At 36.2% G+C, this 25,881-nt stretch overlaps 1 protein-coding gene and 1 pseudogene across 2 annotated transcripts in view; both read right to left on the reverse strand.

Annotated features, from left to right (window-relative positions):
• Nucleotides 1-14,455, reverse strand: part of Rab3-GAP (Rab3 GTPase activating protein) — a 98,467-nt gene extending 84,012 nt beyond the window's left edge. The window contains exons 1-5 of one of the 2 annotated variants that reach the window (XM_090171739.1): nt 14,256-14,455; nt 9,270-9,419; nt 6,073-6,154; nt 5,711-5,758; nt 4,586-4,845 (exon numbers count right to left, since the gene is read on the reverse strand). In XM_090171739.1, coding sequence (XP_090027865.1) covers nt 4,586-4,845; nt 5,711-5,758; nt 6,073-6,154; nt 9,270-9,419; nt 14,256-14,388 — 673 coding nt within the window. In that variant the 5' untranslated portion in view covers nt 14,389-14,455. The remainder of the gene's footprint in view (nt 1-4,585; nt 4,846-5,710; nt 5,759-6,072; nt 6,155-9,269; nt 9,420-14,255) is intronic. The other variant, XM_090171740.1, reaches the window with a different exon arrangement.
• A 10,485-nt stretch (nt 14,456-24,940) lies between these two features.
• LOC149946474 (uncharacterized) lies at nt 24,941-25,357 on the reverse strand (annotated as a pseudogene).
• Nucleotides 25,358-25,881: the final 524 nt, after the last annotated feature.

Consider the following 25,881-nt stretch of genomic DNA (forward strand, 5'->3'; position numbering starts at 1 on the left):
TAACCACTCATTTGTTAAGTGTTATCGGTACACAAAAAAGGATCAACACATACTCGGTTTTTAGTAATGTTTAAATTCATAATTACTTCTAATTTTTCATCGCGTACCCATATTACCCAAAAATTGCACCACTTGCTTAAAAAAAATCCATGTGGATGGATTTGAAAAAATTGCGGTGGGGGGGGCTCTATAATTTTTGGGGGCCTCCAAATGGTTGGCCTAACTCCCCAAAAATCCTGGCGCCGCTACTGTCTATGTGACCAGTTTTTCAGTATCGGTAACATGACTTGCACTAGAAATCTGATTTCCTTGATGCCCTTTGAAATTTCCACACTTTTACAGTGTAATTCGATTTCTCTGATTATTCTGATTTAGTTGAACAGACATAAGTCCAGTCTTCATATCAGTACTCTCTTCCTCTTGGTGTACAAGTTTCTGTCTATCATATTCCGCTGTAAGAAAATTTTTGACTATACCTGGAGTAGATTCTGCATCATCAAGTTAAGCTCTTTGAATCGCGTTCTCATACTGAGCGGGTAACCTACAATTCATCTGGTATGCTATCTCATCTGCAGCTTAAGTACGTCCAGCTAATTGCAATTTCTCCGCAGCAGCACCGATTCTCCCAAGATATCCTGACATGCTTTCAGGTGCATTATATTTCAGACTTAGGAAATTCGAACGTAACAACGCTATTGGGCTCTTGCCTTTGGTTCATAAAGGTCTCTAAGGGCGCTCCATACCCCTATGGCGGTTTCATATTGCGACACTAAATTCTTATGTTGGTCATCTACTGCCAGAGCTAATTTTGATAAAGCTTTCTGTTTTCTTGTTTCATATCTCCCTTTCACTTTAGAATCTGCTTCTTCATCTGTTTCATCTATGATCCCCCATAGACCAAAATCTAGTAGGGTGGAGTGACATTGGGTGGCGGAGTGGTTAGCACTTTCGCCTTGCAGCAAGAGGAGCCGGTTCGATCCCAGCTTGCAGCACTGGCTGAAAGCTCGGAGCAGCTCCTTCTGCGTTGAGTTTGCAAGTTCTCTCCCGACTGATTTAAGGGGTCCCCCCCCAGCTCTTCGGTTTCCCCTTACATACAAACTTGTAGAGGTTAACGGTAATAGTTAGTGTAGGGAGCTGTTGGCTCGCGTGGCATGAAGGGCTTGCCACCACCCTCCAATGCATTATAACCCAGCCACCTGAATTATTATTATTATTATTATTATAGTTCTCATCATTAAATTTATTGAAAGAAAATGATGCTAGGCTAGGCTAATCAGCTAGGCTAATACCCAAGGCACCACCTTAGGCCTAAGTCACCTTGCGACTTTTGAAGCCCTTAATTCAGGGATGTCAATGAATTGTTCTGTTTATCGATTTTGTAACTTCAATCTGTTTGGTTCATGTCCATTCTGCCCTTTTACTAAGCTAAGCCTTACTCAAACCTTGCCAGAAAAACATCTTTCTCAGTCTAGTTATTCCGTATAAACCACGCTTTCTGCTACCAATTGTTAGATATAATGTGTATTGGCAAGGTAATTTAAAACTATGTCATATAAAACTCAATTTATTAAGTAGTTATAAAGATTAGTATCATTTCTTATGACCAAAATAGCTCAACACACACATGAATAGCTCAAAAACGAAAGTAAATCTTAAACTATATTTTTAGTAGACGACAGATTAAAGGGAATTGCTACACAGAACATGAAATAAGTATTTTTCCTATAGAAAGTATAAAACTATTTCCAACAGTCTTTTGGGCCTCTGGTTGAATGCTTATGTGGAGGCTTTTGAGAACGAGTCCTGAATACAAGGTGTCCACTAAAAACGATCAAAAACTAATAATTGAAAAGCAATTTTAGCTAAGAGTTTGATATTTTCAGATCGCATAGCATGCACTAGGATGAATAACAAAGCTACACTTCCTGGATATGTCACTCGTACCTTCCCCAACGCTAGGCCAATTGTTCGATAAACGGCGCCTAAGCAGGGGAAAAAATTGTGGCAGAAATTTATTGCATATACACTGTGAATACAGAATGATCTCTGGCTATGACGTAATCAAAATCACCCGTGTTTCTTTAGACGCATACGTTTTTTGTTTGTACCACCAACTCAAAGTTCACCATTTGGTGGCATTACTCGCACTTTTTGGGCGCGTTTTTCAATGAGTGACATATCCAAGATCAGATGATACAAAACTCATGTCCTCAAGGTCATTCAAAAACTATCCAAGTGGCGCAGAACTGATGTAAATTGGCCAATAGAAAGAAAGCCAATAAAATAATCACCAAAATCAAGGTCATAAATAAAAATGTCCAAGAGAACAGGCTTAGGTTTTAAGAATTTCGAAAGTACTTGCACTAAGCATCAACATTTTCTGGAGAAATTCACTCTCGTAACATATCTTATGCTAATGATTTCCAATTCGAAAAGTGTTCGACATCACTTTTTAGCTCTAAATTGATTTCAACTGACCTAATCTGAGCTTAGTAGACGCTTAAATAAAACATCTTCAAGGAAATCGACAATAAATAATATCAAATAGCCAGGACCTGCAAGACACTGTTAATATAGTGCTTGTTGAAATAATGGAAACTTTTCACCTGTAAACAAAAGGTCATGTTTTGGGTAAGTCTTAATGTGTCAAAAAAAAGGTACCTGGTTAAAAAGAAACACTTGTTGCAAGCCAAACAGGTGAAAAGTTTCCATTATTTCAACAAGCACTACATAAACAGTAACTTGCAGGTCCTGGATCTTGGAAACATTACTTCTTGGTGATTTCCTTGAAGATGTTTTATTGAAGGGTCTATTGAAATAAATTTTATGTTGATAATTAGTCAATGAACAGTTTTATGACCTGGTTTTTGTGTTTATTTTCTTAGCTTTCTATATATGGCCAATTACATAGTTTTAGAGCCATTTGGACATAAAATGCGATGGCACACACCTTTCTAATTGGAACAGAGTCTTTAAGCCGATTGGTTCTCAAGATAGATTTTGAATGGCCTTTGTTAAATAAGTCAGATAAACCAGAAGTATTTATTCCATGTATTCAATCATTTTATTAATTGTTAGATAAGTTAATTTAGATTTATAATACAAAAAAAACAAGGCTTAAGTTCATAAATAATAATAGACTAGGACTGGCTCAATAACCAACTAAACACTCATCCAGAACTCAGCACAAGAAGTAACCATAACTCAATCATTAATGCGTGTGTGGTCGCCTACTAGATGGGGCCACCCTAGGGTTCAAATACTATAAGTTGAAGGTCAATGTAAACAGGACCACCTGAGTAATAACAAGGAGTGGGTATGGAAGATTATTATATAATTATTAACAGCCTTGAGGACATGGTTCAAGGTCATCGAATTTTGTATCATTTAATGACCCCTGAAAATATCAAATTCCTAGGAAAAATAGCTTTTAAATTATTAGCCCTGGATCCTTTTTAGTGGACACCCTGTACATTGAGGAACAATGTTGTTTTTAATTTATTATTATTTATTATTACCCTGTAACTGTAAAAAGTTGTTCATATGTAACAATGTTGTGAGTCAGGAAATAAACGTTATTCGAATTGAATTGAATTATTTTTTAATTTAACGCTCGGCCTCGGGACCTAGCTTTTTGTAAATCAACTCAGCTGAAAGAGATATCTAATAAAAGCCTATTATTATTATTATTCATAATAATAGACATTTTCTAGTTCTAATGATTAAAATGCAAAAACCACAAAAATTCAAATAAAAATAATTTTAGGTTTGGAAAATTTAGGGTGCATGAGCATTTTATAAAAATTGCTTACACATTCATCGGAGGTTAAGCCTTGCCAAATACAAGAAAATCCCACAAAAGATTAATTACAAAACAGGTATAAGACCTTCCATTTGAAATGTTAATCACCATAATAACGAAGATAGTGGCTGAGTTACAATTAAAGTACTTATTATAAATGCATTGGCTGCCACTTGGATAACTGCGTGACAGAAAAATATACATCATAATGACTCAAATATCATACTTAAAAATTAATTCGGCTCATCGACATTTCTACAATTGGTTATATCAAGTGTATAACATTTTAACATAAGTGTGACACTTCCTACTCTTCACATACAAAAGTTTTACTGAGAGCTATTCACAAGACAGTCTGCATAATGGACTGTCGCAGTTTTGCATCCGCTTGCTCCCGAGTCTCATGTAGTCTTTGACAGCGCCTCTCTAGGGGGAGATTTTATTCTGGCAATGATGTCACTTCGTTATTAGCTCTCAGTAAAATATTCCCAAAAGTGACAAACTTATGGAACAATATTATAGACTTATGGATATATTAAGAGTAGTTTTAATGAACCATTTATCTAAACTCTCATTATTATTGGTAATGCACAAAAAAATTTGGATTGCAAAAAATTTAAAGAAATGTTATTCTGTGGAAACTTAATTGTTTTCCCAATCCCACAATAAAAATTTCAGGGCATAAAGTTGCTATTGTTCTACTGGTTTATGCCTAGGAGTCACTTTACAACCCCTTTTCAAATCTTAAATATTTTAAAGAAAGTAAAAGCAATGACGGCTTACACCTAGCAAGCTGATTTCGACATGCTTTCAGAGTTTGAATTAAGATGAACCCTTCAATAGCAACAATTTTGTGATCATCTTGAATTAACAAATCCCCTTCATACTCCATTGAGTTGTACATTTCATAGTGAATACTGAGAATGGGTGTGTCAAAAAATTGCTGGTAAAATAGCACTTCCCCACATTCGGTATACATTCTGGCAATACCAGTTGAAAAGCCGACAAATACACACGTCCAGTCTGGACTAGAATGTTGACTTCTAAATGAAAACAAAAAATAATAATTACTATCTAAATATAATTAGTGTATTTAATAACACAAAAAAATTCAACATTTGAATACATGTTAAGTTAATGAAATTGTTATTTTTGAGTAATAGCTGTTTCAAACTTTTTTCAACTTTAAAACAAAACAAACAGGTACACTGGTGATCCGCCATGACATTGTTTGTTATTTGTTCATTTTAAAACTAAGTTGAAAATAAGTATAGTAAATTTCTTAAAAGTAAAAAATGCAAATTTGTACAAACATCACGTCCAAAACAAGGTAACACCAAAAATTATATAAAATATGATTTAAATAAGTATGGTTATATAACAGCGGTCCCAAAGATTAAAGATCTATGAACAAATTCAAATTTAGAAGGAAATAATTAAAAGCTCGAGTCATTAATAGTAGCAGCTTAAATTTTTAAATTACCAATGTTGGCTGAAAACTAATGTTTTTTCTTAAACTTGGGATATTGGTTTCTATAATAAAAACCATGTTTATTTTGTTTTTGTGAAAAATAACTTTTTTTAGCATAATTTAACCTTTATCCCGAAAATAGAAACTAAATATTTTAAATATAAAAAATTGTGCTAATTTTGGTATTTATTTTACTAAAATTAAATTTTTGGTTAATGAAGAATAGGTATCTACAGTTAAACATCAGTTATTGAAGCTACAACCAATTTAAATCAGTATTTGAAATTAAACCATATTTAAACCAAACAGCCGTTTTTTTTTCCAATTGGAACAGTCACTATGTATAAAAAAATGTCTTGGTTAAAAATTGGCAAAATTATTATAAGTCACTGATACTGTATTGGTAATTTCTAAAAAGAGGTAAAATAATGACTTACTTTCTTTGATAAAAGACAGGTAAGCAAAATACACAAGTAACTTCTTCCCTGAAAATAAAGCAATTGTTTACATGAAATAACTTTGAATTGGCATGCCTATAAAATAATACATAGTTCAATATAGTTATTCTTATCATAGTAAAATAGGACTTGTTTATAGTATTAATTAAATATTGTATTCAGCACAAACTTTTTCTTTGAAAATTATGAATTATAGTTAAGTTTCATAAATAAAGGAAAGCTCATTGAATTTTTTCTTTAAACTACCAGTATGATAAAGCCTCATTATTTACTAAATAATAAACAGTTTGGACTTAAAGTATTCAGTCCTGGTCACTACACTGTTAACACTACATTCTTACCCATTTTCAAGAGGTAAAAACTTGTCAGCAGCCACTAAAAACTTTTGACTCTCTAAGTTTTCTTCAGTTTTCGTAAATTTAGCTGCAAAAAAAAGTGTAACTATAAATTCTTATTTGGGAAAAAAAGGAGACAGATACTATGACACCAGGCGCAAGTTGACTTAGCCCACGACACGTTACTGTATAACTCTAAGAAATTCTCCAAATTAATAAATTGAAATTGAAGTCATTTACCAAGATATCTTAAAAATCAATACCAATTAATGGTTTTGAGTTCAACCGGAGATGATTACATAAAACGAAAAACATTCCTTACCAAAATTAAAACCATTTTTCACGATATAGGGGTACAATGAAAATACAAATATGAAATCTAATGGGAACCTCTAGAATTTCTTTTGCCGCACCAAAAGGATTCCAATATTGGCCACTCCCTCCGAGGACTTTTGACATTTTCAACACTGATCAATGTTTTTTTTGCGGAGTTAGTTTGTAAAAACTGATGTAAATTACTCGAAAGTTATATTCCTAAAAAAGGAAAAGTCTAGGGTTCATAAAACTTATGCTTATTAAAAAAATATACCAATAAGTCAAAATTAGTTTTAAATGAGTCAAATATTTCTGCCCAGGGATCCACAATTTTTTAAGCCATTAACTGCCTATGTGCACAAAACCCCTCAATCAATGATGTCATGGCAACGTTGCAGTGACATCTACCGGCAATCTCGCGGGTTGGCTGAAAATCTAACATTTACAAGTCTCTAAAGCCAATCAACATGATAATTTTGACAGCAGATACCATAAAAAACCTACAGTACAATTGAAGTAAAATTAATTGAAAATCTTTCAATGAATAAAAAAAGTATTGTTATTTAAATATTTTTCACAGTAAACATAAGTACTTATGATTGTATGTAACTATTAACAATGGGTTTCATTGAAAAATGTATTTTCAAACTATATTTGGAAAAAACTTTTTTTAATCACTATAAATAAATTTAGAGGTTTTAATGGCAGACTTGATTATTTTTCACTTTCAATTATCACAATAACGGTTTTATATCAAGGTACATGACATAATTTATTATTATTTATTACTTATAGTAAAAAGCCAAATTGCAAACTTGACTGTTTTTGGCTTTCAACAGTCAAGTGTTCATTTGAAGATGTGCAGTTAAAAAATAAAGGTTTATATTTTAAATTAACCGCGCCAATATTTTTGAAGTTTTACTTTGTAATATAAATACCAAGTTATTATTTGCACACTGAAATATTTTAAACTTATAAACTGGCTACATTGTGGTTATAGTTTTCACGTTATTGAACTTTCCTCTGGATCACAGAAAATTGCACTCTTCAGGAAATTTATTCCTTATCCTTAAAATAACACAAACAAGAATAACGTGTCAGTTCGTTCTTCTTATTCTGTTGTGTATAATGTGAGTGAAACTCTGATATGCAGTATTTCTGTATATTCGACAAGATAAGCTGTTTAATTTTATGAAATTGGTTTGATAACATGCAATTCAATTTTACATTTTGGTAAGCCTAGGTTCAGCCTCATCCCTTCCTCAGTGATAAGAAGCTCTAAAATGAATATGAAGAGACCTTCTCAAACAATAACTTTTAAACAGGGTATGTTCGGTGATACACTCAACATCATTATCCAGATCCTCCTCTTGGCTATCACTCTCTTCAACTTAGTCTTCTAAGAACTGCGTGATTTTGAAAATTTCTTTGACGCAAATTACACTATTTTCAAGATTTTTAGCCTTTAGACGTTGTTGAATATAATCAGCTCCATTTTTGCCCTATTGAAGTTCTTGTAATACCTTGACAAGTGCAGTTGTTTCTAACATGATTTACATCAACTTCCAATTATTTTTCAATCTTTTCTTCATTATTTAGGTTTCTTAATTCTTCCTGTGTATTCTGGTTCATTTTGATAAAGTAATACTTTAGCAGCATTCATTTTATACTTGAAATATCACATTAATTTGGACTAGAATGGTGGACTAGAAGGATATACCATCAGCTAGATTGCAACATTGCTATGACGTCACAGAGGGGTTCGTGCCCATAGCGGGAAGATTTGACTAATTTAAAAATCAATTTATCTAAATAAAAATCTTTTAAATAGGCCCAAGATTTATGAATCTTGAACTTGCTAAAAATATGCATTGATTACACCTCAGAAGAATCATAATATTGGAACCTCATGTTCTTAATCTCTTGGAATATATCAAAAAAAATCAACTGTAATTGGTTTTCAACAAACATTACATGGGTTGGTGAAAACATAGAAAATCAAAAATATTCGATAAGATTTGTCTCATGAGTTACAGAACCATCACTGCGAAAAAATTGTTAACACTGGCTGATTTATTTTTTCTTCATTAATATTTTTTTCGAGCCAGCCAATTTCGTTAGACACCAGGTAATAACAAAAAAAAAGATTTTTTAAATTAAATGACCATCATCCTTAGGTTAAATTAATATATATCAATTAACTTCCTACATAATTTAAGTTAAAATAAAATTTTAAATTAACTTACCACGTAACTAAGGTCAAATTAAAATTTCGAAATGAACTTACTTTTGTAACTAAGGATAAATTACTATTTACCACGTAATTAATTTTTTATTTATATTATAAATTAACTTACCATGTAACTTAAGTTAAATTACATTTTACCACAATTAAAGTTAAAATAATATTGTAAATCAACTTACCAGATAGGGTTAAATTAATATTTATAAATTAGCTTACCTCATAAGTAAGCTTGAATTACATTTTACAAGCAAACTTAACAAACTACTTTAATGCATGAGTACGAGTAGTGAAGGAAATAAATATATTCAGTAAAATCATTACCTATATATTCTTTCAGAAATAAATGAACCGAATTTATCAGACTGCTATACTCCCCATATTGGAGGCGTTTTCCTTATGAAGTTACATTTTGACCTCGAAAAAAAACGGGTTTATTTTTATGAAACCATTTTTGATACATAGAAATGGCTATACCCACAATTCCCAAGTGCAATTTATCATTTAAAAGACGGGGATGGAAATTAGCTTTTATTTGACTCGATTTTCTCATCATTTTCATGAGGGAAATGCCCTCTGATTCTGAGCGCTCTTTCGATAACTTCTGTTCATTTACTTCTGATACTTTGTATAATATAAATCTTACATGTGAGGAAAAAAGTTCTATTCGAATTGCTAAGAACCAAAACATCAGAAAATGGAGAAATGGATGAAAAGCAGGAATTAATCCAGTTAGTTTGTGGATTCCAATCTTTCGGTTTTTCCTCCACAAGATCTTCATTCATAATCCAGTTTTCTTTACAGCAATATAAAAATTGAAATAGGATTATAGTTCACTTATACTCTAGTGTAAGGCAAATATAAATAAAAGCACCAAAGTAAAGGAAACTTGACTGTTGACACATGGGTCAATAAAAAATTCAATCCCAAACATGACTTATCTGAAGAAATACGCATTATAATTTGTTACCTCAGCAGCAACATTGCTTACTATATTTAGATAGTCTTCTATGGTAGCCCCTAAAGGTATTCTTCTAAGAAATGTTCTATCTCGAAACCGAACAACAATAAAATCATTAGTTTATTTCCAGCAGGGTTTTAAGTGCTTTCAATCTCAAGAATCAAATATCCCAACTAATGTGGTTTTCAAATGTGTTTATATCTTGAAAATTTTTACTTGTTTGTGTTGGTGTCTTATTATGCGTGAATATTATTTAATGTTACATACTACTATATGTAAAGATTGGTAACCCTATCATTTGAAAAGCAAAAGAAAATGCATTAAATCCCCAGGGCCTGATGACCTTCATCCGCGATTACTTTCATAGGGTTCAGCCATCTTAGCTTCCCCTCTATTAGCCATTTTCAATTAATCTATTTCTTCTGGTCGTCATCCACTTTTATGGAAACGGGCTAATGTTAACGCTATCAAAAAACTTCCTAACTCCAACGCGGTTGACACTTTTAGGGGTACAAGTCTAACGTGTCTGCCGTGTAAGGAACTGGAGACCAGTGTATGAGATTCCTTGGTGGGGTTCCTTACTAGCCGATCTTTCTTCTCGAGAGACCAACATGGGTTTCTTATGACGTTTGTGTTTTACGAACCTCTTTTCAACCCTTGAGGAAGTCAATACGTGCCTATATTTAGGGCATTCCATTGACTTGGTCTATCTGGACCTACGCAAGGCTTTCGATACGGTCCCGCATTCGCTGCTTATTCGGAAACTTGAGTATTTAGAGGTTCCACCTTTGTCAATTGGATCGCGGATTTTTTGAGTGGTCGAACGCAGTGAGTGGTCCTGCGTGGGGTCTGTTCGGAATGGGGTGCCTCAGGGATCTGTGTTAGGTACGACTCTTTTTGTTATATTTATTAATGACCTTCCTCTGGTAATCAAGGAGTCTTTTCTCAAATTTGGTCCCCCCACCTGGTCAAAGATATTGAGAAGCTGGAAAGGGTGAAAAGAAAGGCCACGAAGCTAGTTTCTGGGTTCAGAACCTTACCAAATGATGAAAGGTTAAAAAGATTGGGTCTTCTGTCCCTTAAAGACAGACGTCTTAGCGCTGACTTAGTTGACACCTTCAAAATCATTGATGGCCTGTATGATGTTACTGCAGTTGACTTCTTCGACATCAAGTGGGAGGGACGAAAGGCTCCCACAATCCGTAAAAAGTGGGGAAACGGGGTAGCTAGCAATGGCATAAATAGGGCCCCCGCAACCTCGCGGTGTGGCGGGGCCCCGGAGTTATCATTTTTTAGTTCGTTTTATAACCTTGCTTTTGTTCTATCACGGCACAAGCTTTTCAGTCTGTAGGAAAAGATTTTCGGTCATCATTTCCGATAAATCGGGGATAATTATAAAAGAAGAAAGTCAAGAAACTTCATTAGCAGAGTTCCTTAAAAACTTGTGCAGGGGTGGCGAAATGGGGCACGCAACTGCGTACGGGTGCATTAAGATTTTTGGAGGTGCAAATTTTCTAGTCCTATTAGGTAAACATTTTTTTTATTTGGTGCAGTGGCGGTGTAAGGAAGTAGTCTTATTTTTAATGAAATAAAAATTTACCCTGCAAAATGCATCTGATAGTACAGTTAAAAAAATAAGCTACAGAGTAAATTAAAGAAGAACATTCAAATAATAAATCATAAAAATAAATGCATCTGTATTAGTATTATTATGCTTCTCTGAGTCCAGCGGCTACTAACGTAGTGATAACCGTCGATAGAAGTTGGTCCGATTCCGTAGAAGTTTAACCGATCATGTTCAGTTTTTAGATTAACGGAAACGGATTATACGGATAGTTATTCTCTTTACTGTGTTCACTCATTTGACACTGACTATCAAGTTTGTAAGTTTTTTTCTTTTCTATATTTTATATTACTTCATTATTTTACATGACTTTGATAATACATATTGTAAATTGTTAACCAAGTTTATTAACCTTGAATTAACCCTTTCAAATCTAAAATCTTACATAACCTAAAGTGAAACTAAAATGTTCCATATTTTTTATGATGTAGTAGTGTGCACGAACACACAAGACGACATAATATTTGTTTAGGTAATACCATAAGTCTATATTATTTTTTCATAAGTTTGTCACTTTGGGGAATATTTTACTGAGAGCTAGTAACGGAGTGACGTCATCACAAGTAGAAAATCTCCCTCTAGCGAGGCGCTGTGAAAGACTACGTGTGTCGCGTTAGCAAGCGGACGCAAAACTGTGACGAAATCCATAATGTAGGCTGTCTTTTGAATAGCTCTCAGCAAACTTTAGCATGTGAAGAATAGGAAGTGTCACAACTGGAAGAGATAGTTTTCGAAATTTTCAGGGTATTATTTCTAGTGTGCTGGGATCACTTTAAATCCTTAATTTCAGAAAAATCGGATATCATTTCGGGTTTTTGTAAAAAATATTTTTTCACCGGTAAGTGCTAGGAAAAACGTTTCGATGAAAAAGTTGTAAAGACAGTGCTGTTTCTTAAAAAAATGCCCAGTCAGAGCAATTCAAAACACCCTGTACATAAGCCGTTTTTAATTCTTACTTATTCTAAGTTTCTACGTAAAATATGTTGGAAGAATATAATTTGAAACCCTTTATAGTTATTATCTATACCGAAAATTCAAACACGTGCAAACAATTTTATTATGTTTAAATACATAGCCAGTGAGTGCTGCCCTGAGTTACATTTTCATAGCTAGGGGACATCTACGAATCAAATTTAGGGCCGCCCCTGTAGCAATTCAGGGTCGGGCCGACGTCGACAAAAAGTGTCGAGCCACAAAGTCGGTCGACCGATGGCCGAGCCTCCTTTTTCTGGTCGAAATGTCTTAGTCGCATCGGGAGCGGCCAACGGTCGGCCAACAAATACTGTACAACTCTCAAATATTAATATTTTAGTCAAAATAGGATAGGCCGACCTTGACTGTTTGACCCTTAACCGACTACCAAAAGGCACTGGACCGACTTGCTTTTTGATATTTTATCTGACTAAAAAATTACCACGTAAAGTCGTTTGTTTTATTAAATCGGCCATTGGTCGGGCTATAAATGTTTCATGTCGATTTCAAGTCACGACAGCTATTTAAGGTCAGTGTTTGGACTCTAAATAGTTCCAATGACGTTTAAGACTTATTGAGTCGGCAAGTGGTACAAAATGTTGGGTCGTCATACCGACTTTAAAAAACGACCAAAAACATACATACGCGGAATTATCTCAAAAACGTTTAGGACTTTTAGAGTCGGTATTTGGACCAGGACCCAAAAGCGACTTTGTGCTACAGGGCAGGTTGGTCGTTGGTCAGGCTATAAATGTTTCACGTCTTTTACAAGTTACAACTATTACCATGTAAGGTTGGCGTTCGGATGCTAAATAGTTCCAATGATAAGACTTATTGACTCGATAAGTGGTCCAAAATGTTAGGTCGCCATACAGACTTTAAAAGCGACCAAAAACGTACTTACGCGGAATTATCTAAAAAATGTTTAAGACTTTTAGAGTCGATATTTGAACCAGGACCCAAAAGCGAGTTTTCGACAAAAGCCCGACCCCAAATCGACTCTTTGTGCTACAGGGGCGGTTTTCGCTATTCGGGAAGGTTGGGAGAAAAGGAAAGGTGGTGGAAGCATTGCTTTGAAAGTGCTAAAGCCCCAAAACCCTCCTTAAATACGCCAGTTTATTAGTAGTAATCAAAAGTCTCGTAAAAAGAGTCACACAAGGGGGCCCCAAAAAGAGTTTCGCGGGGGGTGCCCGAGGACCTTAGTTACGCCACTGGTAGCTAGGCGGGTTTTCTTCACTCAACGGGTTGTTAAATTTTGGAATGATCTCCCAGCTGCCGTTAAGACCAAATCCTCCGCATCGGCATACAAGTGTCAATTAGATAAATATAAAAACTGAGGCTGACCGGTTGTTCATTTCAGCATTACTTACCGTTAGCCTTTTTTTTATTAGTGTCGCTTCATATGTATCTTTTTTTTGTTAAATTCTGTTCTTTTATTTTTGTTTTCGGGCATTATCATTGTTTCAATATTAATGTAAATAGTTTCTTTTGTTTCAAGCGTTACAGTATCTTTTGTATCGCATATCAGGGCTCAATAAGTGTACAGCTTTTTTATCCTGAATTAAAACATTATTATTATTATACAATTTCTAAGCTGAAACTTTCTGCTGTTGTACAGAGATATGGTTGAATGATATTTCTAAGTTTTAGTCCTCAATGATTCAGTGACGTTTTACAAATAATGTGTGAACTTATCCCAACAAAAATTACAAAACAATTTAGCAGATATGCAAGAATCAAGGTTCCATGAGTTTTTCATTTCTTTTTTATTACAAGCAAAATTTTTACTAAGAGCTCTTTGATATTCAGACAAGCAGGGTTCGTCGGCGTGAGAAAGTGCAATTTAGATTATCTAATGATATAACTATACCAATATATGTCAACACATGAACCACGAATGAGCACTAGAAGCTTGACCTAAATTCTGGTTAACCCTTTCTGTTATATGGACCAAGTTTTATTGAGATATAAGCCAGTCATTCTCGGGTTAAAATCGTTTATGGAACCGTGGTTGATGCTGGTTTCTAGAATAATACCAACATTGCCAGTTGGAATCTAATCCATTTTTCACTAACCTTCGGATTGGAAATCTCTTCGACCACCTAATTCTGTTGTAATAGCAGATATTTCACTTTGCTTTTTTTCAAGACTGGAACATATAAATTTCAACTCTTCCAAAAAAGAAAACAGATTCAAATAACAAGGCATTTTTAAAAACCAGGTGAAAATCCATAGGCCGAATACCAACAACGTTTGACAGTAACTATAACGCCAGGGTAACCCATAAAATCTGTTCGCAATAGTTTTTTGTCTGCTCTATCTTCTGCTTTTTTTTTCATTGAATCCACTCCGAGAGTGACCCTATTTTGTCTCATACGTCAGCGCTCTACATCGGAGGTGCGCTGAGGACCGATCTAAATTGCTCCCAATTAAATACAATTTTTAAGAGAGCGGCGTCTTGTTTATTTATTTATTTATAAATCTGCTATCTTCCGAAAGTCAACAAAAGTGTGGGAAGTCCGTATTCCATTGGCGGTTCGACGCTCTGATCAATCCGCGAGGGAGCAACATGGTCAATGGAAAACGTAAATCCGTCTCGGAGCTGATCCCTTTCCAAAATGGAATACATTTCGTTTTCGGGGCGATCCAAGATCGCTCGGAGCAGCTCAAAGGAAAACTCTATAATGGTGTCAGCTGGAGACCTAAAGGTGTTTTCGTATGACTGCTCTCGAACGCTCTAGGTCGCTTTGATCCATAGAAATCTCATAGGTAACTAGAATGCTGCCGTGTAACTTGCAAATGGACCAAACGCCGAGGCAGACGATAGCCCGATCTCAGCCAATCAGAGCTCAAAGAGTGGTTCTGCCAAGAATTTAATGTCACCAGAGAGAATGACGTCCTTTATCCAGCCTTGGAAATAACGGTGGTCAGGTGGTCAAAGACCAATTAATTAATTGCTCAGATTAGTTTATTTATTCAAAATTTGGGGGGTCACTGGTCACCGTGTCCAGTTTATTAATTCGAAATAATAACAAAAAACAGAAGGTGACAGTTTAATAATTCCAAATAATAGGAGATGACCTATTAATTTAAGGTTTATATCAATTTTGATTTCCGTATTCACTGGATTTATATGTACAGCGAGTCAGCGACTCCGCTTACTACCGCCGCGGCCGCACGTCGAGGTTTTATGTCGAACTGTCTAACCCCCCTCTGGCCTCAAACCCTCATCCTCTAGTCTCGCTTTCCCTGGAGTACGGTAGGCTACCTGGCTACGTGGTAACGGACCGGAGACTCTGGAGTTACGGGGCCTAGAGAAAGGGAGATAATACGGTAAATTACGAGGGTCTTCTAGGCTATGGTAGTAGTCTTAGGTGAGATAGTACTATATTGAACTATTCTTGTGGTACTCATTGTTATATTCTTTGGTTTAATATCTTCGGGACTAACTATATTTTAGATGATAATATGTGTATTAAAATAACATACATGTACCGAGTACGATAGATGAACAACCGATTTATTTTAGGGCGAGCGTTCTCCAGCGGCAGAGGATTATAAGCTGGAGAGTGGCGCCATCTATGAAACATTTACATGATGATTTTATACATATATAACATGCCCTTTTTATATAACATAATTAGTACATTAAATATATGATAATAAACGATTATATTTTAATTATATATTTTAGGTTTCTTAATAGTTCTTCCAAGGGGAGTTTTCTTAACATCGTCTTGGTTTTCAAGGTTAGGGTCGTTGTCATTGGATTCTAGGTTGATTTTGTTATAAACTGGAGTATTGATAGTTGAGGACTTGGAGTTGGTTTTGCTCGAACTCAGGTCAGCTGATTTTGATCTTGATTTGGATTTAGAATTTGACTGAGCTATCTGATGAGAAATCACTAAAGAGGGCATTGGGATAGGTTGAGGTAAAACATTGTTAATTGGCTTATGAGGAGCTACAGATAGTGTTGGATTATTAATGATTGGGTAAAATTCTTCAACATTTCTTTATCTTCTGCTTTGAAGTGATGTCGCTGGCTGTGTACTTCGTAAAGTAGTCGGTGAACGTGTTTTGTCGTTTTCGGTTTTATCAATACGAATATGGAAGCGGTTTCTCGTGTATACGCGACCATCTTCGGATTGTATAGCGTATGATTATGGTCCTGGGCCAATTGTTACTATTTCCCCTTTTTTACATTTCCTTTCTGGATTTTGGCGAAACCAAACGCGTGTATTTTGTTTGAACGGAACAAGAGGTTTCGTTCCCGCGTTTGCATATTTCATTTGCTGTTTTTGCCGTTTTTTAAGTGTTTGTTTAGCTGAAGTCGTGTCGAAGTTCGGTTGTAAGTTTTGAGGGTGAGTCGGTAAAAGCGATCGTATTCGCCGTCCCATAAGAAGTTCGGCTGGTGACTGTAGACCATTTGTCGGGGTTATTCTGTAGTCCAGTAGTACCAGGTGAATGTCTTTTCCATCTTCGAACGCTTTCTGAAGTGAATTTTTTAAAGTTTGTACAGTTCGCTCTACCTGACCATTTGAGCGAGGATAGTAAGGAGAAACTGCGTTGTGATAGATTTTCCAGTCTCTAAAAAATATCTTCATTTGATCCGAAGTGAAAGGAGGTCCTTGGTCTGAAACTAATTCTTCTGGAATGCCGTATCGTGCAAAAATAGTCTTCATAGCGTTTATAACGGCGGGAGCCGCTGTACCATGCATAAGTTGAAGTTCTACGAATTTCAAAAAATAATCGATGATTAACATGTAATGCTTTCCATTAAGTTCAAAAAAATCGCAGGCGACTTTTTCCCACGGTCGAGATGGTATTTGGCGATCGAGGAGTGGTTCGTATTGATTTGCTCTGGTATTCTTGACACAGTTGGCATTTTGCGATGTAGGCTTCAATGTCGTTGCTCATGTTTGGCCAGTAGAGATATTCACGCGCTTTGCTTTTCGTTGCCACAATTCCTTTATGAGTCACATGAAGTTTCGAAAGAATATCGGATCTGGCTTTGTCGGGTACAACTAATCTTTGTCCTTGGCAAAGAATTCCATCGTCAGTTTCGTGTAATTCCTCTTTGCATTTCCCAGTATTGACGTGTAGCTACTTTGGTTTTGGATTTGATAGTAGGCCATCTATTCCGTACGTAATGGAGAACATCAACGAGAATAGGGTCTTTTTGAGTTAATTCCCCTAATTCGTTCAATTTTCCAGGCGAAGCTTGTACTAATAAACAAACTGTAGCAGGTGGAACATCAAACACAACATTAGGTAGTTGCGCGCGAGACAAGGCATCGGCTATAATCAATTCTTTTCCTGGAACATACGTGAGTTGTATTTCGTAGCGGTTCAGTTTGAGAAGCATTCTCTGAAATCGCGGAGATATTGTGTCGTAAGGTTTTTTACTTAGACCTAACAGTGGTTTATGGTCTGTTTGTACATTCACAGGTCGTCCGTAGGTGTAGTAATTGAAGTGTTGTAATCCAAAAATTACTGCTAAAAGCTCTTTTTCTATCTGAGCGTAGCGCTGTTGCGTCTCAGTGAGCGCAGCAGATCCATAAGCGACAGCCTGGTCATCTTAAAGTAAGACTGCTCCGATTCCATCCACTGCTAAAGTTACCAGTTTCTTGGAGTCAAATAGTCGCAGACAGGGAGGTTGGGATAGGCATTGCTTGAGGGCTTGAAAATCACGATCTATGTTTTCATCCCATACCCACGCAGTACGTTTTCTAAGTAATTGTCGTAACGAGTGAGTTTTGTGTGATAAACCGGGCGTGTATTTGTCTTGGTAGGTTACCATTCCAAGGAATCGCAGTAGATCTTCTGAACTTTTAGGTTGCGGCAAAAGTGGATATAAAACAGAAAGTCTGGGAGGAAAAGGGTTCGTTAGCTTTCTCAGTGGTTTCCTTCAAAAATGAGGAGCTGTTTCCCCTATACAATGATTGAGCCAATCAGGAACGACTCTGTTACGTTTGGCCTATGTCTCATGACGTCACGGTCAGAGGAAATAGTTCAGATGGACGATGCTAGCTAACCTAGCGGTAAAACCAAGAAGCATTCCTTGGTAAAATTCCCGAAGACGTTGTCACGTTGGTTAATTTAATCCTTTTTCAAAAATTTTGCCTCTGTTAAGTTCAGCGTGGCTAAAGCTCGTAAGAAATATACACCAGAAGAGTTAGCTTTAAAGCCGAAAAGTAAATTTAGTCAGTGTAATTTATTTATAAAAGATTTGTATTCAATTGGTACTATACAAACCAATGAAGATTTAAACCAAGGCTTAACTAAAATTCCAGTAGATAGGGATGTACAGACAAATTTTAGTATAGTAACATGGATTAAATAACCTTATAACTGAGATTTTGGGTTCAATTGTATCTCAAGAAAAGGGGGATGAAATTAATTGTTTTACAACTAATAAACTTAAATGTGCTAAACGTAAATGTGAGCCAAATGAAGCTGCTAAGGAGACAAATTGTGATGAAGCTTTTACACTGTTGAAGAAATAAAAAGTGGATAACTGCACCCCGATTAAATTACTAACTTCAGTTGATAATGTCCCATGTAGCCTGTCGTGTATAATATTTTATATTGAAACTTTTCTCAATCACCGCTGGGACTTTTCGAATTATAATTAAAAATGTTTCTTTAAATTTTAATCATATTTCACAATTGAAGTAGTTTCTTTAATTGTTTTCCCTTGATTATTTCTACCAGATGAGAGGCGAAACTGATCCGATAACCATTTTTGTAACTGTTGACACATATGGCATTAGGGAATCATGTGCAATAAATAAACCTCCGTTGTTAATTCCCCTCAAAACTACAGGGATTTTATTGAAGTTTTTTGCCAAGCTATCCAATGTACTACATTGGAGAGTCTTTTGCATATATTGGGTCATAAATTATAACTGGGTCAATTCCTTCTTCATTAAGTACTAAATTGTATACCCAATTATTCCATGCGTACAGAAAGCCACTATCCTCCTCTTTCTTCAGAGTAATGCGAATGTAACAACTCGTGTTGAGAACACATATCTTCTAGTAGTTCTTTTAAAGTTCCATTGTTTTTAAATTCGTTAAACACTTTAAGCCGCACACCCCATTCAAACAAAACAAAAATGTTTTTATCAATTATCTACCTAAGCCTTGCCAAACATGTGAATTTTCACAAAGAGCAGACTCACCAAATCCAGCCCAAAGACTATATAATCAGGTGGATAAGGAACTGAAGAAGAACTATAATATATCAGCCGATTTACGCAGGTACATGCGAGTAAAGCGCCATTTGTAATGCTCCGCCAAAGGGGGTAGGCACAAACTAGGGGCATGCTTGGGGGATCCTCATTTTTGATGGAACAGGGCTACCGGGTCCTCCCAGACTTTCTGTTTTATATCCACTTTTGGTTGCGGCAGAAATACATGAACCGAAATTATCAGCGACCTATCCCGCTTATACTAAAGGCGTTTTCCCCGTCTCCCCTCTCTTTACTCGGTTGTAGTCCCTCCCTCCGCGGAATGCAATCCTCTACGCGTCCGTGGTACAGATTTGAATACTCACCCTGGTGGCCGCCGTGAGAAACTTTAAAAAAACACGGACTAAAAAAATACTTAAAAAGTACCTTTTTCAGTCAGTGTAAAGAATTACAGCTACCATTATATCAGATATCAATTTAGTTCAAATTAAAACGTCAAAATGTCAATTACGGAGGCTTTTACCCAGTGCAATATGTTTCTAATTAACAAGCCTAAAGTGAAGGATAAATCGGTGGTTTGTAATTTGATTAAAAGTAATATAAATTCAAAATAATTTACAACATCACAAACTAAGACTGTTAAGCCTTTGACCATAATACGTTCGATAATTTAACCTTCGTTCAAATGGAACTATTTAATTTTTCACTCACTAGATGGCATAATGCTCTACCCGGCATGCACTCAAAAATATACCTTGGCCGCGGGTGGGTTGAAATATTTGAATGCTTCCTTGTCACCCTCCCCTAGCGCTGTGGGAAAACGCCTCAGAATAAAAAAGCAGTCGCTGATAATTTCGGTTCATGTATTTCTGGTTGCGGGTATTCTAAAATGGCTTGGACGATTTGTCCTAAGTAGCGGATAGAGGGTTTAGCAAGTTGAAGCTTGGCAGTGTTGAATTTGATATTCTCACGTCGAGCAATTGTAAATACTCGTGGTAGTAGCGCGCAGTGTTCAGTCATGTCTTTTGATCCTAAAGCGGAATCATCAAAGAAAGGAGTTACTGTAGGTTCATTTTCAAAAATTTCGTTCATAGCCCGTTGAAATTCTTCAGGGGCGCAGTTCAAGCCAAAAGGCAAGACGAGAAATCGATAACGTCCCCATGGTGTAGCGAATGTTGTGAGGTACGACGATTTTTCTTCGAGAGGTAGTTGCCAGAACCCATTTTTGGCATCCAGGAGGGTAAAACCGTGCATCCTTGTAGATTAGGGATTAGCTTATCCGGACTTGGTATTGGATAATGCCGTCTTTTAATCGCTGCATTCAGGGGTCTTGGATCGAGACAGATTCGAACAGCTGGTCCTTTATTCTTGGGAGAAGCGGCACTTTCAAGTGGTTTAGTTCGTTTTTTAACTATGGTAATCGAACTGACCCAATCAGTAGGTTTGGCCACCTTAGTTATTATACCGTTGTTGACCATGTTTTGAAGTTCGGCCTTGACTACATCGTGTAGAGCTAAAGGAATTTCTCGAGCTGCCGATACGTGAGGTACAGCGTCATCCTTCAAATGGATTTTCACAACTCGGTTAAGTCTGCCTAACCCAGTAAAAACGTCTTTAAATTCTTCCACGATCGATTCGGGTGTGTCGTGAGAACGTAGCTTTGCGTTCGATTCTTTAGTGACTAACATAATATTGGAATCATTTTTATCTTGAAGCTTGGGATAATTGATTCGTGAGAGAAGTTTCAAACTTAAACTGGCTCGGAGTCCTAAGATAGGAACATAATTCAAGGACGTTATCAAGAATTTAAGGGTAATTGGTGATACTTTTGAAGTAGGTACTAGAGCTTCTACCACAAAAAAGCTAGTTATCGGTAGCGTAGTACCATTGTACGTCTGTACTTGTTGGTTAGTTTTGCTCAGTAGTGGTTGTATGGGCCATTTTAGTAATTCAGTAAAAGGCAAAACATTGACCTGAGCACCAGTATCAACTTTCAATTTGACTGTATTGCCATTTAGAAAAACATCTTGGTACCATTCAGTTTCTGTACCGCTTAATATATCCGCTATATGTAGCGCACCAACATATAAAATTGATTATTCGTCAGAATCTGTGTCGTCGTGTACGTTTCTATCATTCAGCTCGTTAATTCTACGAACAGAATATTTTTTCTTTGATTTAAGCGTATTTTGTACCTTAGATTGACACTGTTTTGCCCAGTAATTCTTAAATCCACATATTGTACACGTTTGTCCATATGCAGGACAGATATTTCAACCAAATTCATGATTCCGACCACAAAATTTACATATAAGTGGCCTATAAGAAGCTTTAGGAATCGCTTAATTTCACCCAAGGTCGTTGGTTGTAGGCGTATTCGCGTGTTTTTGAAAATTTGGCCTATCGCTCCCACCGTCTTGAAATTTTGGACTACCGTTCCCACGGTCTAGCGCGTTCAAGGTCGCTTTATTTTCGTTCATGGCGTCCACGTGGACTCGAGATTGTTCTACAGATTTGCATGCAGTTATGACCTCTTGGAGACTCATAGCCTTTTTAGTGTGGTCACGGAGTAGCCGTTCTCTTAAGGCATTTTCTCGTAGCCCTTGAATTAATTTATCGCGTCACATACGATCTTCAGAATTTCCATAATTACATTCCACAATAGCTTGTCTTAGGCGGGTATAAAATTCTTGAAATTTCTCACCTTGTTGCTGCTTTATTTCCAAAAATATAAAAGCGGCATATACTTCGTTTTGGTAGTCCTGAAAATGCTTGTCGAATTCGTCCAGTATTTGCGTTAAAGTAACCTCCTGTGTAGGAGCTATCGGATGTAGCGTAAACGATCGGTATTGTTGCTTGAGTTCATCACCGCAAACATGACGAAATAGAGCGGTTTTCGTATCCTCAGGTTCAGCACTGTATTTCATAGCTTTTTCGTAGTCTACAAAGTCTTGCTTTCAGAAACGCCAAGATTCAGTAGGGTTATTAACATAGACAAAAGGCTTAAGCGTAGGGAGATTTGAAGCCATTGTCCTAAGACTCATTGTACTGCCGTGATTTGCACAAAGGCATTAACGACCAAAACGTCATTTTAAGAAAAACTCAGTTTTGTTGCTTTTTTTTATCAATGAAAAACTTTCCCTCAGAATTTTCTGGAAAATATCCTATCTAGAAGTATTTTTTCTGCTCTTTTTAAATTTATAGTTCCTAATTGAAACTAGCGGTTCCTTTATCCCGCTTTTTAAGTTAAATTCCGATGTGCATGGTATTTTTTGAGTTTTAAATGTTCACAAAGGCAATAATGCTTTTGCGCAAATTATTTAAAGGTAATCTCATATTACTTAAATTATTCGCACAAAAGCATTTAATGCTGATTGTATAAACCCATAAAATGCTTTTGTGCTAAGTAAAGGATGGCGCTTAATGCCTATTTGCGAAGTAGTTCCGTGAAAGTACCGAAATAATGCTTTTGTGACAAGCGTATATCTTAAAACCTAAGAGGGCTAGAAACAAACTAATTTCAGATTCAGAATCAGCACCACCAACTTACCCAGATAAAACTAAAACATTAAAATGTCAAAAATGGTCGTTAATGCCTTTGTGCAAATCACGGCAGTGTAGCGCTATACACCTTTTTGGTTTTAATTACGCGCATGCGCTTACGGCCCAATGTTTCTTAGAAGCAGACGACGCCATCTCTCCGTATGTTAACCATGGATAACGAATGTTCAGTGAAACTTATAATAAAACGTTGAAAGTGTTATAACAAATTTAGGAATTAAATTTAAATGAAAAAAAGTGATTATATTACTGAATTTAAGAAAAAAAGAGCGAACACGAGAAAATATTACATGTAAGTGGTAACAGGTACGGTTTGCCGGACTTAGATCATGATGAAAATCTAGGCCTTGACGAAAACGTGGATGTTGCTCGGCCTTCTATTTCTACAGAAGTTGGAAAGCAGTAGCACATTAAACTATTTAGTATTTTGTTAAAATTTGAGGAAGCTCTACAATTTTTGTGTGGTGAGTTGATAGTGATATCGATTAATTTATTCCTGCTTTAATTCGTGACTAATTTTTCATTCTAAATAAATAAATTAATGGGCAGTTTCTTTACATCAAATCAAGATGTAACCCATCTATGAGATCCGTCAGTTACCTTGTGGTTATGGTACTTGACCCAGAGGCGTACTGTGGGTAAATGGTGCCCGGTTCTAGACAAAACAAATTATAATTAGCTTTGATATTCTAAAGATAGGAGTGTTTTTGGCACGGTTCAAAATGTACTCCTGAACCCAGGCTGGTACGCCTCGGACTTGTCAATTTTTATAGAACTATTTGTGGTGGGGCTTGTGATTTGGTTATTGGGTATAATTGTGTCTTATATTTTCTGTAACTTATTAGCAAGTTCTAAAATTTTTATAATGGTTTATATATTTTTTGTATATCACCGGAGTGGAAAAATAACTGATATGGTTTACTCTAACCACTTCATTAGGATTACTAAGGATTTAAGTTTTAAGAGATTGAAAATTCTAAACTCCTGTATCTTTATTTTTATAGGAAATTTAAAAATAATTTCAATGTGGTATAAAATTATACAGCTAATTAAAACAAAGTTACTTTCTAAGCTCTTTTAGGTTTTTTTTATACATTAATATTTGACTCAGATTAGAATTGTGAGATTTATAACATTGATTTTGTGAAATGGAAATGTAAAATATATTCTATTTTTCTATGGTATATTGCTGACCTGCGTGTGAATATTAAACAACTCCTGTTGTAAGTTAGAAACCAACAAATCTAGAAATTTAAAAAACATTTTTAAAGAAAATTAGTTAATTACTTCGTAATATTTAAAAATGTTTAACTACATTGGTACTAATTTTAAATTTTAATTACTGATTTAATTTTTGGAATGATTCTGACTAATATAAGGCTCAGATTGGGCTCAACTGCAAATTGTAGACTCGGAATAAATTTAAGACTCGAATTGGACTTTCAGTCTCATTAGGACAGTGATAAATTGATCCACAATAGAGTAGTATCGCTCTGTAGCTTTGGGCTATGGCCGCCATTTTTAGGGCAATTTTTTATCTATAGGAAAAAGCATGGGTGATGTTTCCTCTTTCAGTGCTCTAATGCTCTCTCGTAAAGTTCGGTTCTCAAATTCAGGTTGAATCATCTGTAGTCTGTCTGGGTTCCTTTATAACAAAACTTTAATCGAAAAGCCTCGGGTAATAGGTTAACTTCCGTAGGCACATTTCCATTCATTTCTGGATAAAATTTTCATGCAAATTATCTATTGGTGATATGGTTGTCTTTTTAAAACTATCTTGTGGTGGTGTACGGTGGGACGAGTTTTCATTTTTTTTTTTTTATTCAATGACGGTGCATGGGACAAATAGTCCTCTCACCCACAGTACAAAATAGTAAGAATACATGTTTTTTTTTTTTTTTTCGGTGTGGTGTGTTAGTAGTCATCTACAGAAATTCTATTGGAATTAATGGTAGCGATCTTTTAATTTCTATGCATAGACGTAGCTACGTTGACAGTTCAGAGCATCAAGTCCCCGATGAGCCAAAGCCCTTGGCATCGCGTTCGGTGGTGTCAAGGGAGTGGACTTCGGATAGCGACATGTCTTCTGGCATAAGCGTGCAGATTAGTTGAGCAATAGCTTGGTTTGATGTTATCTGAATAGGCTCCGTCGAGATGTTATAGAGGAGAACGGCTATGTTTCCCCTGAAGTCCGGATCTATGACCCCTGCTGCCACCTGTATGCCTTTTTCCATTAGTTCTTGTTTTCCCGAGATTCGTCCGTAGGTATGCTCAGGGAATTTAATAGTTATATCCAGTGGTATGAGGGTGTTCGAGTTGGGAGGTATAGCCGTGGCTATTGGGCTGAAGAGGTCCCATCCTGCTGCCATCGGAGATCTGCGCCGCGGCAGCACTGCGTTCAGCGAAAGCTTTTTACACTGCATCTGCGTAATGAAATATTATTGTCGATCTTTGTGGAATGGATATCTGTTATTTAGTCTGCAATAAAGTTTCAGAACAGCTAGAAGGGAGTTTAGGAGAAGTAAATTCCCCAGGTATATGGCGTGTCGGATGTGGTTAATGTCAAAAGGGGTATTGATCGGCAGGCTGTGTTGTATAGCGCTGTGCAGATGGGCGAACCTCTTGCAGCTGATGACGACATGTTCAATATCTTCCGTGACCCCGCATGTCGTGCATGATGGGGATATGGTTTTGTCGTGGAGACGATGTATGAGCTGCCGTGTAGGGAAGCGGCGACATAGAAAGAGATTGACTAAGACGCAACGAGACCGATGTCCCCGGTATCTAGCGGTTGGGGGGGGCGAAGAATTCCTGGCGGAGTGGTTGGAGCTTGGCTTCGGAAGTTGCGGCCCACGTAGTTGTATAATATTTGCGGAATGCGTTTTTATGAAGTCTTTGTAGTGTCGTCTTTGTGAAAGGCAGAAAAATCGCTGAATCGTAGGCCGCA

The sequence above is a fragment of the Leiobunum rupestre genome, chromosome 4 (genome assembly GCF_980474605.1).
Source record: "Leiobunum rupestre chromosome 4, qqLeiRupe1.1.hap1, whole genome shotgun sequence".
NCBI lineage: Eukaryota > Metazoa > Arthropoda > Arachnida > Opiliones > Sclerosomatidae > Leiobunum > Leiobunum rupestre.